This window comes from Poecile atricapillus, chromosome Z (genome assembly GCF_030490865.1).
Source record: "Poecile atricapillus isolate bPoeAtr1 chromosome Z, bPoeAtr1.hap1, whole genome shotgun sequence".
Classification (NCBI taxonomy): domain Eukaryota; kingdom Metazoa; phylum Chordata; class Aves; order Passeriformes; family Paridae; genus Poecile; species Poecile atricapillus.
The window spans coordinates 21336771-21352390 of NC_081289.1; the positions used below are offsets into that span (position 1 = coordinate 21336771).

Here is a 15620-nt window from a genome sequence, read left to right on the forward strand (position 1 = left end):
CAGACACCGTAGCATTGTTGGAATGTCAGTCTCTTTTTTTCTCTGTTAAGCACCTCATGTTACGGTTTATCCAGGATGCAAGATTTTCCCTTTGGAGTGGTACCCATAGACAGAAATGGTAGCAAATTCATAGTGAGTTTGTCACAAATGCAGTGTGGAAGAAATCCTAATTGCTGAAAATATATGACGGTAGGAAATACAGACAACGAAAGAAATTTACTTTTTACAATCTGTTTTTACAATCTATTCCTTTACATAATTAAGGAAACAAATTCCTTTACAAAACTGGCAGCACAACTTTAACTATTAAATTTATTGTAATTCTGACGTGCCTTCACTTTGGAAAGTTTTATTTTGCAACTGTATCTTTCTTTTGACTTTTTTTTTTTTTTTTTTTTGTAAGAAAGAGAAATCAAACTAATAGGAAGATGTGTGTGGGAAAAAGGGAAGGCAAACTGTAGAATATGTCATATTTTCGTTACAGATCGCCCAGGCCCACCAGAGGTTGTAACTATTGAGGATGTCTGGGGAGAGAATGTAAATTTATCATGGAAGCCACCAAAAGATGATGGCAATGCTGCCATTACTGGGTACACTATTCAAAAAGCAGATAAAAAGAGTATGGTAAGTAATAAAGAGATACTTAAAAGCTGGGTGTACTCATGAATTCTCCCTTTCAAAAACAAAAAGCATTACATGCTTAAAATGGTGTAGGTGGACAAAGCACTGATTTATCAGCATTCAAAAAATCTCAAAAGGACTCTCTAAAAGCTCTAAAAATCTCTTCACTATAACTAAAGCCTAGAAATGGAAATACTTTCAAATTATTCCAAAGAGGAGGACTAAAAAAGAAAAGGATAGGTGGATTTGAGAGAAGTAATTCTGCATTTTTCCTTTGCCTCAGGAGAGAAAATAAAACCTTAAAACATTAATTCTGAATTCACTAGGCTTCTACCAGAACAAAAGTGTATCATTGCTGCTGTTTTCAAACCTGCAATGTCACATTGTGTAAGTCATTGCCACTCCTTACTACCCATAGCAAAACAGCACATAGGTAATTCTGGAACCACTCTGAGATTTACAGATGAAAAGTGCAATGCAGAAATATTTATTATTTTTATTAAGCTAACAAAAAATTTTACACTTTCTTAAAAGACAGAAATCAGATTCTCATTCAACATTTACTGCAAATTTAAACACTGGTAATCTAGGGCAAAATTTTGGGAGCTGCTTTCTCCAAGAAAAACTTTTGCTGTCCCCTCCTATCCCCCACATTAATATGTTGATCTCCTTCATGGTCTGATCAATTAATTTTTCCTATGCCACTATTTTCCGTCCCATCCTTTTTTTTTTTCTTTGTCCCTCTCTTGAGACTGTAGGAAGACATGGTCTCTGCTACAGTGACCAGAACAATGCCCCCTCTAATTTACTGTGATAAGAAGGGTTCAGTGTGAACCCTAGATTCACTAGAATCATTCAAGTCACTTTCCTCACAGTGGTGGTGCATTTTGCAATTCTGGCACAGCTGTTTTTTATACAAAAAACTGTTTTCCCAAAGGAATTTTGGCTCCTAAAGTTGACCAAATATTAATGCAAACTGTGGTACAGGGAACTCAGAACAAGTTCATCTTTAGAAAAGCAAGAAAACTATTTGGGGCAGAGTAAAGAAAAACAAAATACATTGCTGCGTTCATATTGCATTTTATATTAGTTGTATTTTTAGTGTTAACCTCTTTCATCTCAGACTGTTGTTTAGGTATTGTGTAATAGGACAGAATTCACACATCCTGTTATTGCTGCAAGACTAAAGCACTAAAACCCACTTGCCCATCTTGGCCTTTAGATATCAGAGGACCACAGTACAGAACTGCATTTCTCACAAACACTCAGCCTGTGAGAGAGGGCAGATTGGTGCAGTGCCCTCTTGTGAGTGCATATCACTGCAGAACAGCACATTCCCCACAGGAATGCAGTTTTGTTCCTCTGCCAGCAGTGTGGATAAGGAATGAGGGAGCCTGCCTTGCTCACACAACACAACCTTTGTGATACTGCAGTTCCTAAAATGAACCCTTCCAGCTGCCAGCGTAACAATTCAGTCGGGATCACTTTCCATTCAGCCTTCACTGCCCAGCAGTGAGCTCTGCAGGGCTGCTGCTACAAATCATTTCATTATTAATTGTTGTTACCTGTATTCTCTTCAAAGAACCTATTCCCAGAAGCTTGATGATTCTTCCAGTGGGTGCTGGGGGAGCTCACCCTGTGTGTCTGTGCCTTTCAGGAGTGGTTCACCGTGATCGAGCACTACCACCGCACCAGTGCCACCATCAACGAGCTGGTCATAGGCAACGAGTACTACTTCAGGGTCTTTGCTGAAAACATGTGCGGCCTCAGCGAGGATGCAACCATGACCAAAGAGAGTGCTTTGATTGCAAAGGATGGTTCGTTAATTATCCATGTCTCATCAGGGGGAAGGGGGTGCTCAGAGGCTGGAATGTGACTAGAGCTAAAGGCCGTATCTCTAAAGCATTCCGAGGGCCAAAGCCAGGTACAACAGCCAGGGCATTTCCTATTCAGACGTCTTGGTTTGACCACATAGCTCACAGTCACTGCTTTTAGTCAGGAGTGGGACATTTCTCCCATGTTCTGACATCTTCTATGGTTTTGGATCTCAGGCTCACATCACCACTGGCACATATGCGTTGACAAGAGCCAGAGATGAATAAAGCAGCTGTTCTGTTAGAAGCAGTGGGTCACTGCCCTCCACTGGAGACTTGGCATCAGCTCTGCAGGCACTCCCTCCATTTCAGGCAGGATGCAATAGAAAAGCACAACCCCTGCTTCATATCTCCTGAGGGTGGGGTTGGGAAAATTCTGATTCTGCAGTCAAAAATCCTGACATTTCAGAAGATGTCAGTTGGAAACGGCACTGTAAGCTTCAAAACCACAAAACTTTCCTGTGGAAAGGAAATTCTAAAAACAAACAGCTTACAGGAAGAAAATCAAAGCAGTTTGTATGAAAGGAAGGAATACATGAATGCCATGATGCAGAGGACAGACAACCTCTACAACCCACACAACCAGGCTGAAAGACTGTAGCCATGAACAAGAGAATGGCTCTAGGAGTTCTTTTTCAGCACTTGCCCTTCACATGAGAGCAAGTATCAGACCTAAGCTGCACTGAAGTCAGTATGAGTACTTGGATCAGCTCTCAGTGAAGCAAAGCTGCATAATGATACCTGTACATAGGAATAGATGTCTGTCTGTCCAGCCACTTTAAATGCCAGCTGAGTGTGTGGCTGAAGAGGTTTTGTTGGTGGTAATCTCCATTGCAGAGTGGGGATAAACTGGCAGTGAGAAAATACATTTTACTACCACATTTTCCTTGCTCAGACACTACATCCATTCAGGTATCTGCATTTTCCGTGTACTGTTCGAAGCAGAAAGATAAATGGATTTTCAGGTACATAGAGAGTTTATAATCAGAACAAACCATAAAAAATAATTGGCAGCAGAGTGAAGAAGGCTTGCCAAAGACAGGCATCCTGCAGTACTCGGGTCAGGATCCATCCTTCTCTGTAGCATGCAGGGCACAGACACGGAATAAACATGTATTGCTTTGTGTACCACCTGCACAGGAAACAAAGAGAAGCTCTCAGACACCAATGACCAAGGGCTATTATCGCTGTGCAGACCCACCTTCAGCCTCCCCTACAAGTGCAGTTACTGGAGTCACATTAGTACCTAAAGCAGTGCAGATCAGAACTGACTCTGCAGCCATTTAATGCGCTTGGGTGTTTAGCTGCCAGCCAATGCTCTTTTGATAAATGTTTCATTTTCACTTCATAGGTAAAGTCTACAAATATCCAGTTTACGATGACTTTGACTTCAGCGAGCGGCCGCTGTTCACTCAGCCCCTGGTGAACACGTTTGCTGTAGCTGGTTACAATGCCACCCTGAACTGCAGCGTCCGGGGCAACCCCAAGGTACAGCACAGCTCTGACAGCAGCATTTAAAACACCAGAGAGTTTAACCTGACAATAAAAGTTAAATGCCACTTTCACCATTCTACTGATGAGCCAGGCTGAAGGCAAACAGACAGGTGTGGGTTCTAAAGAATGCAGAAATTATGGAGCAGCTTACCTGTGCTACAGGCACGCTAATAGTTAATGCACAGATAACTCAGTGAAGGGGCAGAACCTCAGGAAAAGGCTGGGCTTTGCTGGAAGTCTCACTGACAACAGCTGTACAGTTAATATATCAGTAAAAGTTGTTATTAAAATAAAGCCATAACTGTGCTATAAAGAGCTAATTATTCTCTAAATAAGCACATTGCAGGAATGCTCTGGGTGCCACGTTGTTTCTCAGACCCACAATATGTCTTGCGATTTCTTTTGAATTGTGTCTTTTTGAGATTTTTTTTCTGGTGTGAGAAGCTGAACTGGCCAAGTAAAATGAGAAATTTGGAATGTTGTTCACCCTTCACAGTTTCCGACTGTGCAAATTACTGTGGAAAAATATGTTTTTCTAACTGACTTATAGGAACTGGATGTCAAAAGCTAATGATCAGATGTTTGCTATTACATAGTCCTTGTACTGCTAACAGGCTTGTGCTTATGACTTAAATTAGAGCTGCACTGAAAAAAAAGTGCTAAAAATCAGATATATGATGCAGCCAATGCTTAGCTTTAAGATTTACAGTTTCCTTTCTATCAGTACTTCATCTATTTTTTTATCATTTGTAGTTGACTCAGCTGTAACTGAACACCACAAAATAGGGGAAAAAATATTTCAGTTCACAGGTTTGTGCATTTGGGCTTTCTTTTTTTGTCGTTGTTTGTGTTTGTTTCTTGGTTTGTTTTTTTTTACCACAGCCCAAAATAACCTGGATGAAAAACAAAGTGCTCATAATGAACGACCCAAGGTACCGGATGTTCAGCAACCAAGGTGTGTGTACCTTGGAGATCCGCAAACCCAGCCCCTACGATGGAGGCACTTACACCTGCCGAGCAGTCAATGAACTGGGAGAGGCAGAAGTGGACTGCAAACTGGAAGTAAGAGGTAAGGGCTTTAAAACTTTGCAAGCACCCTCTCTGCCTGAGCACTGTCTGCAGAGCTAAAAGGATGCAAGACAAATGCAAAAGGGAGTTCAACTTTCTTGGATTAAATCAATAGCTCTGATAGGACAAAATAATATTGGTTGATTTCTTTTGTTTTGTTTCCATTAATGAATAATTTTTATGAATTTCAGGCAGTTTAGAATTAACTGGGATACCATGAATGGCAACAGGACTTGGATAGGACAACTAATGAATAATATTTGGACCATATTTTTCAGAAAATTACCTCCTAGGAAAAGATAGGGTCATATTTAGCTGGACTAATTCCCACCAAAAGCTCAGTTTCAACTGTGGAATAAACTAAGTGTTTCTCAAAAAATTCTTCTGAGGTTATAAGTAAGGGAAGCTGCCTAAAACCATCTGATAGGAAGTGTCAAACTAAGGAATTCAGAGGGAATTTAGGTGACATCAGTATGGCTTTAATTACATTACTTCCATCATGCTAATCTATAATGAAGACACTTAAAATTTTTATGGATTTCAATGTGTTTATTTTGCATTTCAGTTTCCATTTTCTGTATTTTCTGATGTATCTTGTCCCACAGCTCAAATTTGCCAGCAAGAAGACATTTCAATAAATGTTTGGTCTATGTTAATTTGAACACTTAAATAATGTAATGAAAATATGCATAATGTATTTCTTAGTTTTCACTTTTTTGTTTTTAAGATACTGTCTTTAAAAGTCATTGTCCTCATCCTGGAAGATTGCTTTCCTTAATCACAAGAAAACTTTCTATTTCACAGCATAACAGAAGACCTCAACACCTGAGAAGGTTGTTTTGTCTATTTTTTTATACTGAAAAGCCAAATTATGTTGCTAAGTGAACACAGCAGCTGAAGCTTAGCAAACCAGGGTAGGCTCAGGGTTTGATCTAGGCAAATATAGCAAATTACTCTTAAACAGCCAGAGTACAAAGACATCATTACATCTTATTTCTCTCTCCTATTGACTTACATGTTGATTTATCGTCCTCTTAAGTTTCCCAGCCTATTTGTTCATTTAGGAGGGCTCCCCAGATGACTGCTCACCACGCTGATGCAGAGCAGAGACCTGCAGATTTCTGACTCACTGGAAATGAATTGCAGTGTGTGTGTGTGTGTGTTTGTTTTCCTATGTACAGCTTTAAACTGGTTCAGCTTCATTCCAGCAAGTAACTGTCAAGGTCTGGATTTGTAAGATGATGAGATAGAGCTGAATGTTGTCTGAATAAGACTAACAGGCTCAAGGCTCTGCTGCCTATCTGGTGAACATACGAGCTACGGTGCTATTACTACAGATAGTAGGTATGACTTACTAGTAAGTCGTGTTAGAGAGCTCTATGCCCTGCAAGAGTATTTATTGTAGCAAGCTATATTTCCTTCTTCTGGCTAGAATTACTTTTAGCTATCTATCTCTGACGTATTTGAGAAGTTAAGTTTACTGTGCCTATATAAATGCTCAGCCCCCAAAGGATCTGAACAGCCTAGGATTTCAGAGTGTGCATAATATTGGAACAACTGACTAGTTAGGAATATTCTGGTTATGAATACTATCAGTATGCTAAAATGTTCTAAATTTTTAGCCATTTTCTTACACTATTTTAGGTGTAAAGTTAACCTCCCTAGTTGTTGCTAAATGTAATGCTCGTTTCCTAAAAAAAATTTTAGTGATACTTATAAGCACAATTAAAATAATAAAAACTTATTCTGTCCTCATAAGAGGTTTTTCATGTACTGGTGTTATTTCAGACATACAATCTTTTGCTCTTTGCTTTTAAGATTTGCTGAGTGAATTTAAAATTACGTGACCCACTCGGTACAACTGCACCTGTAGTGTCTTTTTTTTTTTAATGTATTTGTGTAAAAAGTCATGTAATAGATGACTCTTTCTCATCTGTCTTGAAAGATAACAACATATGCAGAATCTCATTACAAAAAATACCGTATATATCTTTTGAGTCTGTTGAAGTAGATTCCTAATTACAAGCACTAAAGAACTGATTCCTTATAAGCTTCACCGAGGTTGATGAAAAGAATTAGATAAGGTGTTGTGCTTCTTTTATCATGGAAAAGAACAGCTTTAGAGTACCTTTATCTTAGAAGTGAAATAAAGGTTGGTGATCACTCTAATAATAGATTGGTGGTAGCAAAGTTGCTGTATAAAAAATATTATTTTTAAAAGGTGTTAAGATCAACTGGGAAAAATTTCAAATGCGAATAAATACCACTATAAATATTCTAATTCTGCAGTGATCTATCATGGAGTAATTAATCCAGGAGAACCACTCAGCTTGGCGGGGGATAATCAGGTTTATAATGCGCGTACTCCTCTGGACATTCCATTTCATTCCCACCCTTTCTTTCCACATGCAAACGCATTTTCTGCATGCAAAGTGTGTATTTCTTTGCTTTTTTAGATTAAACTAGCTAGAGTCTCATGGCATACATTGTCTATGTCACATGAGCAAAGAAGGCCAAATTAATCAAGACAATATCCAATCATATGGGTATTCAATATTAGAATTACTAGGGTTTTAGACATATTTCATAAAAGTACATGTATCTATAAAGAATTTATTTAATGACTATGAATATGTTTGACCACAACACTTAGATCTTTCCAGAAGAAAGAAATACGCATTTCAAAAAAAACCAGCTCTCAGTTAGTTTGTAGAATTATTGAAAGACCAGAAGTATCATGAAGTCATTTGCTGCACTTAACAGACATTCTTTACAACAGATCATTCTTTGGTAATAAATTAGTGCTCAGAATGATAATCCATGCCTGAACTTAACCTAGTGATTTTAAAGATGAAATCTTGATTTAATTACTTACAAGCAGAAAATTTTTCTTTGCTTACTTCATTTCTTCTGGAGCTTATTTTACATTCAAGTTCATTGGAGTTCAGAAATTTTGACTCTTTCTATAGAAATGTCTCTTTCCATGCAACCTTGCCCACATTCAGAACATTAACAGTGCAGTTTTAAAATGACAGTGATGCCCAGAAACTGGTCTCCAATATACTGCATCCAGACTTAAAATTTCAGTCCTAAAATACATTTTGAGATCAGACTGAATACTGTTTCTGTAGCTTTTGAATTATTGGACTGTTTTTCTTAAAAGTTTACAATAGGCAAAAAGTTTCATGCTTTTATAGACATACATATAGATAAGTGTATATATATGGGTGTTTTATAGATTTAATTAATATGTTTAATTAAAGATAAGGGCTCCTACAGAATAAATAGCATGCTCTAGTAATGTAAATGTGGATATATGACAAAGTACATATTTTAGTGCACAGATAAATAATTAGTCTGTACTTGATTATTTTGCCTTACAGTTTCAACATATATATATATATGCTTCAGTGTTATGTGTGTGCCTTTTTTTTCCCCTGGTGGAAAATACTATATGCATATATATATATATATGTATATGTATGTTAGCTTCTTTGAAGCTACATTTGGAAACTTTTATCATAAACATAGTTTGGTTCCAATCTATACTTTAGACTAATTAGAGGTTTTTATAGTTACTTGTACCTATTAATCTAGCTTTTACATATTAATGATAATTTTGAAGTGGAACTGGATCCCTACCTTTTACTCTTCATGTGCTTCTATTCCCACATATTTTACATGACTAAGGATTAAATTATCACCTTGACATAATTGTAATAATAATTTCACTCAATGTTTTCTCTCCACTTTTGTGTTTGCAATTAAATTGTTACTTCTCTTTCTCTCTCTCCCTTAGTTACACAGTAAGGATTTTTGAATGTATATTGTCATCTAAGGTAAGCTTTCATATGGTTCTTGCATATGAAGCTTATGTCTGTTTATAAGTCATACAATGTCTGCCTAGTATGGCATGATTTTCATTATGTCACTTAATGAAAATGTCTTTACAAGTTAGCAGCATGATGTTTTTAAGGCATATAAATTCAGATTTTAGTAATTGCTCATTACTTACAAATAATTCTTAGTGGTACAACCCATATATTCTAATGGTGCATGTTCCAATGGAATTTAACAGTGCATGACTTAGCATGAATAACTAGCATGAATAAAATGTAAGTAATAAAAAGAGCATTATGTATTTACAGAAAGTTATTTTTGGTAGGAATATGCCTCTACATAGACAAAATATTTATTCCAGTGTTAACTTCTTTTAAAAATGAATGATTCATAGTACAACTTGCACTCCATGAGCTGAAAGAATGCCAAAAAGCATGCTTTTTTTTTTTCTTTTTTGTCTGTATTGCGCATCTACCTAAGGTTGGGAGCAAACAGTTCTGCCACAATGGTGACATTAAATGAGACAGCATAGTCTCATAATCGCTAGTAACTAATAGCATTTTAATTGAATAATCCTTGTGTTAATAAAGGTTGTAAATTCTTAAAAATCTGTACTTGGCATAAATGTTGTAATAAGTATCAGCTCAATTGCATTTAGCTGAAGCAGTCAGAGAGTGTTCTCTTCACCCTGGCAATGTACTTTTGCTTTAAAGCTTTTGGTGTGTTCCAGAAAAGCTCAGAAGGTAAGTGCACCTGTCAGTGGGTGGTTTGCAACTTGCAGAACACAATATTCATGCAGATTTGTAAAAGGAATAGTAATGGTATATTTCTTAAAGCAATTTACATCCTTTGTCTGGAGAAAGGGCAGATTCTAAAGTTTTTAGCAAAATATTTATCTTTTTCCCACTGTTTCTTCCAAACATCACTTGATTTCAATGAAAATAGCAGAAATACTAGTTTCTATGGCTTTTATTTCAGTGATGTGGGGCATCCACAACCTCTATGGGCGATGTGGGCCAGGGCCCCACCACCTTCACAGTAAAGAATGTCATCTTTATATCTAATCTGCACCCCCCCTCTTCCAGTTTGAAGCCACCTCCCCTTGTCCTATCACAACAGGCCCTTGTAAAAAGTGCTTCTCCAGCTCTCTTGTAAGTATCTTTTAGGTACTGGAAGGTGCTCTGAGGTCTCCCTGGAACCTTCCCTTCCCCAGGCTGAAAAACCTGGGGATTGTTCACTTCAAAAGTGAACCTTTGAATTTAGTGAATTTAAAAGTGAATTTAAAGTGAATTTAAAAGAAATTCCAAAATGATTCCTCAGACTTCCCCAGCAGATGAAAATTTCAGCTTTCATCACCTTTACCTCTGGAGACTACACCTGAAATCCTGGCTTTTTTATTATTCTTTCATGTATGTCATCCCACTTGTTACTTTCAATCAATGTGGTAAATATTTTGCTAAATACCTAGAAACCATTTTAAGACCCAAAACTAGAATAAATTGAATATCTCTGCATGTTTTCCACAACTCATCCTGGTCAGTGTTTCTACGCTGTTCCCCCTGCACTGACTTCCATCTCTGACCATACTCCACCCAGCGCGATGGAAAGTCAGGAGAGTTATTTGAAGTGAAGCTTATCGTGAACTATTGCATGTAGTGAGATAAATGACTGAATATATGATACCCTAGCAATGAAATTCACCCTGCACAAGAGGACAGGAAAGGTCTGCATAGTACCAATTAAATAACGGCCAGATGTCATACTGCACTTCTGAGCAGGGCTGAATTTTACCACACCTCAAAGTATGTAATAGGGACTGACTAAAACTTGTCACTTATGCCAGAGAATAAAGGTGCAAAGCTGTTGCTCCAGGGACATTCAGCCTGAATATTACCTGCTTTCCTTGTTTGTAGGTGGGCTTTCGTTCTTCAAGCTATTAATGGATGGAGTGCCTCCGCATATCATTGACTCGTATATGCGTGAAGTGCAGGCAGACAAAACTGAAGGGAAGTGAGACTCCGTCCACAGTGCTTCCTCCCACTGCACTGGAAGTTGGTAGCAGAATAACATTTTAGTTCTTGCAATGACAGAAAAACATGTGCAGTGAGGGATCTTACGACTTCTTTTTTTTTTTTCCCTAATTGTCCTTTTGTTTTCCCTACCTGCTCTTACTGAAAAGAAAGAATACGCATGGATTGCTTTGAGGTTGAAATGAACTGAAGACAACACACGTTTTGTAATGTTCAGCTTTATTTTCTGTTTGATATCGTGTTCTGTTTTTTAATGAGGAAAGAGGGGAAGCTGTGTGACAAGCATAAGGAGGCAGTCTGTACTCAGTGGTACAAAGCATATCTTCCTCACACTGGAAGTACATGGATTAACCCGTAGATGTGCAATAAGATCCTTGGAATACATACCTCTGATAATGTATCTTATTCACCTGAGAATTGTTTAACAGAATATGGTTTCACTATAATGTAACTAATGCATATGTAATTAATGATCATTTAAGCTGAACATATCTTCCTATAGAAGTTTTGATTTCCTAAATCTGACCCATCGGTCTCTCAACGTAACTGGAATTGTTTTATTTAATGTACAATAAACATGAAGTGTTTAAGATGTATTAAGTTCTTGTTTACTTTATTTCTGTCTCATTTTACCACATTTCTTTTCACTTCATTTCCACTTACAATAAAGCAGGAACTTGTGCCCACCACATGGAGTGAAAAACAGTATCAGCAGTCACCTACCACACTGGCTTATACCTTAAGATACATGACACAGAATGTGAGTGGAGATAAATGCTATAGATACATGCAATTTTTAATCTATGTGTTTTCAATATTTTAAACGTGATAAATGTCAACCACAATGGCTTCCACTGTTTGGATCCACTCCCCTTCCCCTGTAATTCATTGAGCTCTTGTAGCTATCACATCAGAAAAGGGACTCAGACCTAGCAGTGGTGAGTTCACTGTGCATGGCAAAAGTGCCTGAGAAGGTAGAATGGCTACATTTCCTCTCCAACTCCAGCATCATTAACCTCCAAGTACTTTCTCTCTCTCTCTCTCACTCTCTTCAAGGAGAGGGTGCGATTGTCCCTCAGTCTCCAGCAAACCCTGAAGCATGTGAGCGACAAGGTCACACATACTTTGGCCAGGTTGTCCGTTCCCTATTGCCCTGTCATTTATTTACCAGTTCTCACTCTGGCTGTACAAACAGGGCAGGTTATCTGCTCACTGGCTAATGGCTGATCTCCAATTAGGGTTTATAAAGATAAAGGCCTACTTAGACCAGTAGTACATCACAAGATGTTTATTTGATGTCAGTGCATTTTCAAACATTCAGCAGTCAGTAATTATGCAATAATAAAAGAATGTGTAACTCTGAACTGCCACAGCTGAAGTGGTGTTTTTACAGTTGTGCTCCCATTTTTTTGCTTTGGGGATCTGAGCGCATTTTCTCATGTTGTTCTGTGAATCTTACTCTCAGAGATAGATAGATAGATAGATAGGTAGATAGGTAGATAGATAGATAGATAGATAGATAGATAGATAGATAGATAGATAGATAGATAGTTTTTCTTTTCTCCCTTCTTTTTAGCTTTGTGATTTCTTCTGCAGTGCTATCTGTGCAGGGAAGCAATTCTGCATTCCCAGTGATCCTGGATGTGCCCCCACACCCCACCTGCATTTCAGCCTGTTCCTGCCAAACCCAATCCTCTCCTACACATTCATTCACATCTACACATGAAAGAAAGCAACACATCTACTAGGAAGAGAATTTCATACGGGATTAATAATTTCTGTTTATTCTGTATCTCCCCAGTGAATTGATATTCCCCCCATCTATTTTGAAGCACAGAAAGCTGCAGAACAAGGTCAGTTTGATTAAATGCCATGGAGGTTTAAGCATTCAAGCACATGGCCCTCATTTAAAGCAGTATCAGCCTGTTATGGTCAGCACCAAAAGCTAGTTCTTGGGAGTTTGTGCTTGTCAGTAAGAGTAAGAGGCACACAGCCACCTGCACTTTGTATGAATAATGTTTACAGCTTCAAGCTCACGTTTATCTGCCTCCTCAGTCCCGATATCCCACACATAATAACCTGGAAGCCAGCACAACCTCAGCTTCTGCGGGCTCTCCGTGGATGGAATTAGCTACTCTAATTTCTCCCAGATGCCAGCGTTGTTAAACGACAAGCTGAACTAAGCTCCTTTTCCCTGTGTGAACAGTAAGCGTTGTACTCGGCTGCCCCCAATTCCTCCCCCCCGCGCTGCCCAGCATTTGCCACTGGCTGTCCCTGGGGCTGGGGATGCACCACGCCGGCAGGAAGGGCAACAGGCCGTGGGTAGGGCATTAATGTGCTCTAAATTCAGACTACACCGAGCAGCCACCAATCTGGATTAAGAGTTAACCGACTGTCAGAGAAATGACTGGAAGGCGTGGGGCAGGGCGGGGATTTCCAGTGATTTAAAACATGCTGTAGAACCTTATCTAGAGAATGATAGAAGGCAAAGTTTTGATTTATGACAATTTGCTCTATGGGATTCTCCAGGGGTGGTGTTTGGTGGAGGTAGTAGTGACCAAACCCACAGAGTTAGGGAAATGCTAATGAAATCTGCAATTAATACTAGTTTAGGAAAACAACGAGGTACCAAAGACAGAAACTGCAGGAAAAGAAATTTAGAAGGAATAGAAGCTGGAGAAGATCATGCTGTAGAAGATGTGACACAATGCTCCAAAGAAATTTCTCCAAAGTCACAGGGATTTCCAGGTAATTAGTGAACCTGAAATAGACCTAGAAGTAACAGAGGACAGCAAATACATGTAAACACACATAGATAGACACACAAAGATTAATCAAAATTACTTTAATTTTTTTTCATTTATTTTTAATGAAGCCAGAGGAAAATAGTTGGTCTTCTTTTGGCTTCTATTTGTTTTGGTTTTTTTTGCACATGGAAGGTTATTTGGCATATAAATGTAGAAATACAGCTCTATTCTCAAATTGGTATATGTAGAGATTAATACAGGCACTGCAGTTACCCATTTGCATTGAAAGGCCACAGCTACTGCCAGCACATTTTTCCCTTACTGAAAACAATCTCACAAATATAAAGGAGAGAAATAAAAAAGAGACAAGTAATTTTGAAAAGATTATTTAAATTAGGATATACTGTTAATTAGGTCTTTATGGAGAGTAAGAAATTTCAATAAGTATTCCTTTTATAAGAAATATTTCAAGTTTCTTGAATTTTCTTTTAGAGGGAAAAATGAAAGTGTAATATTGGTGCCTTTTAAAGACCATTGTGAAGGGACCCTTACTTTATGAAAGTCTTTTGTTGCATTTTGAGATTCTGGAGCAAAAGGCATTCTAATTTAAGCACAGTGCACTTACTGTCACTTGACTTTCACATCCTGCTTTCCTGACTGACAAGTAAAGCTGCTGCTTTGGAAGCAAAACTGTATCCTGAATGCTGAGGAAGCTCTGGAAGACTAAACATGCTGGACTTAAAATTCTGTGTTCTCTAAATCTATGCTTTGTTGCTGAATACTTTTGAAATTAAAAAAAAAAAACCCTCCCCAAGCCCAGTGATAAATTCAGTAGGGAATCTCTTTCTTCCTCTAATGTGGCCCTTGCTTTTTATGCCTATTATTTTCCCCTCCACTTCTTTCCCTAGTTCCTCTTTTTTTCCTCCAGGTATCCAAAGAACATGAGCAATCTCTCCATAAATACAAGTTCTATTATGCTCATTGGCCACGATGATGCACAGGATATTAAACTAAAGAGAGTTTTACTTTCTTCCAAATGTAGTGATTCCAGTGGACTGGGGATCTGACTGGCTGTGAATCTGTCAGATTTCCCTTTTGCCATTCTCTAGCTGGCTGTAACTGAACCTTTCTTTACTATATTATACGTCACCTTCTTTTTTGCTAGCAGTTCCTATCCCCTCTGCTTTGGCCTCTAATGACCACTGCTGCATCATACTGTTTTTAGTGATCTGTAAATTAAATCAGCTGATGAATGACGTAGCACTTGGAATGTACATAGCACATTGTGGGATTTGGAAACCACCATTTAACAAGTGTCAAGCATCCCTGACTCTTGCAGTAGAGAAACCTACTCAAACACATAATACCTTTATCAGTTGAAGTGGATCAGGTCACTTTGAATAACAGGAAGCGTCTCTGTCCAGGAAATTGTAGTATCTGGACAGAAAGCTGCACCCTCTGGCTCACAGTGGAGCAACTTAAAAAAAGAATTTCCAATACGAAGAAGATGCCGTTGCAGGTTGTATTTTTCACTTTCTACTTCAGCTACACAGCTTTTCCTTGGCCTCACTCAGAAACCACACACCTTCCTGGAAATTCAGGGATACATCTAAAATCCTTCACATGACCAATTCCAATAATTTGATGTACCACGATTTCTGAAAAGGCGCAGTTGTTCTGAAGCACCCTCTCCAAGCAAGGCAAGGAGGCGAAGTAAGTCCTGTGTAACACCGTGCGCAGGTGCTCCGGAGACCAGAACTGCCCAGGCAACGGGTCTCGTCGGGGTGGTGGAGGGATCCTTGGGTGACAGCGTGGGGTCACCTCCCTGCAGGCACGGCTGCCCCGTCCTGCTGACCGCAGGGAGGTCATCTGCTGCTCAAACCCTGCCTTTATGTTTTGCTTCAGCAAAAATCCTTCTGGCCACCTGCTGCGTGCACCCCCGCTGC

The 15620-nt window shown here is 38.7% G+C and overlaps 1 protein-coding gene across 3 annotated transcripts in view; it reads left to right on the forward strand.

Annotated features, from left to right (window-relative positions):
• The window catches only part of LOC131573525 (myosin-binding protein C, slow-type-like), a 69712-nt gene extending 58200 nt beyond the window's left edge, over positions 1-11512 (forward strand). For 2 of the 3 annotated variants that reach the window (XM_058827550.1, XM_058827551.1), the window contains 7 exons: positions 485-624; positions 2279-2438; positions 3847-3983; positions 4872-5058; positions 7347-7405; positions 8857-8896; positions 10811-11512. In XM_058827550.1, the coding sequence (XP_058683533.1) occupies positions 485-624; positions 2279-2438; positions 3847-3983; positions 4872-5058; positions 7347-7405; positions 8857-8877 (704 nt within the window). In that variant the 3' untranslated portion in view covers positions 8878-8896; positions 10811-11512. The remainder of the gene's footprint in view (positions 1-484; positions 625-2278; positions 2439-3846; positions 3984-4871; positions 5059-7346; positions 7406-8856; positions 8897-10810) is intronic. The other variant, XM_058827552.1, reaches the window with a different exon arrangement.
• The last annotated feature ends 4108 nt before the right edge of the window (positions 11513-15620 follow it).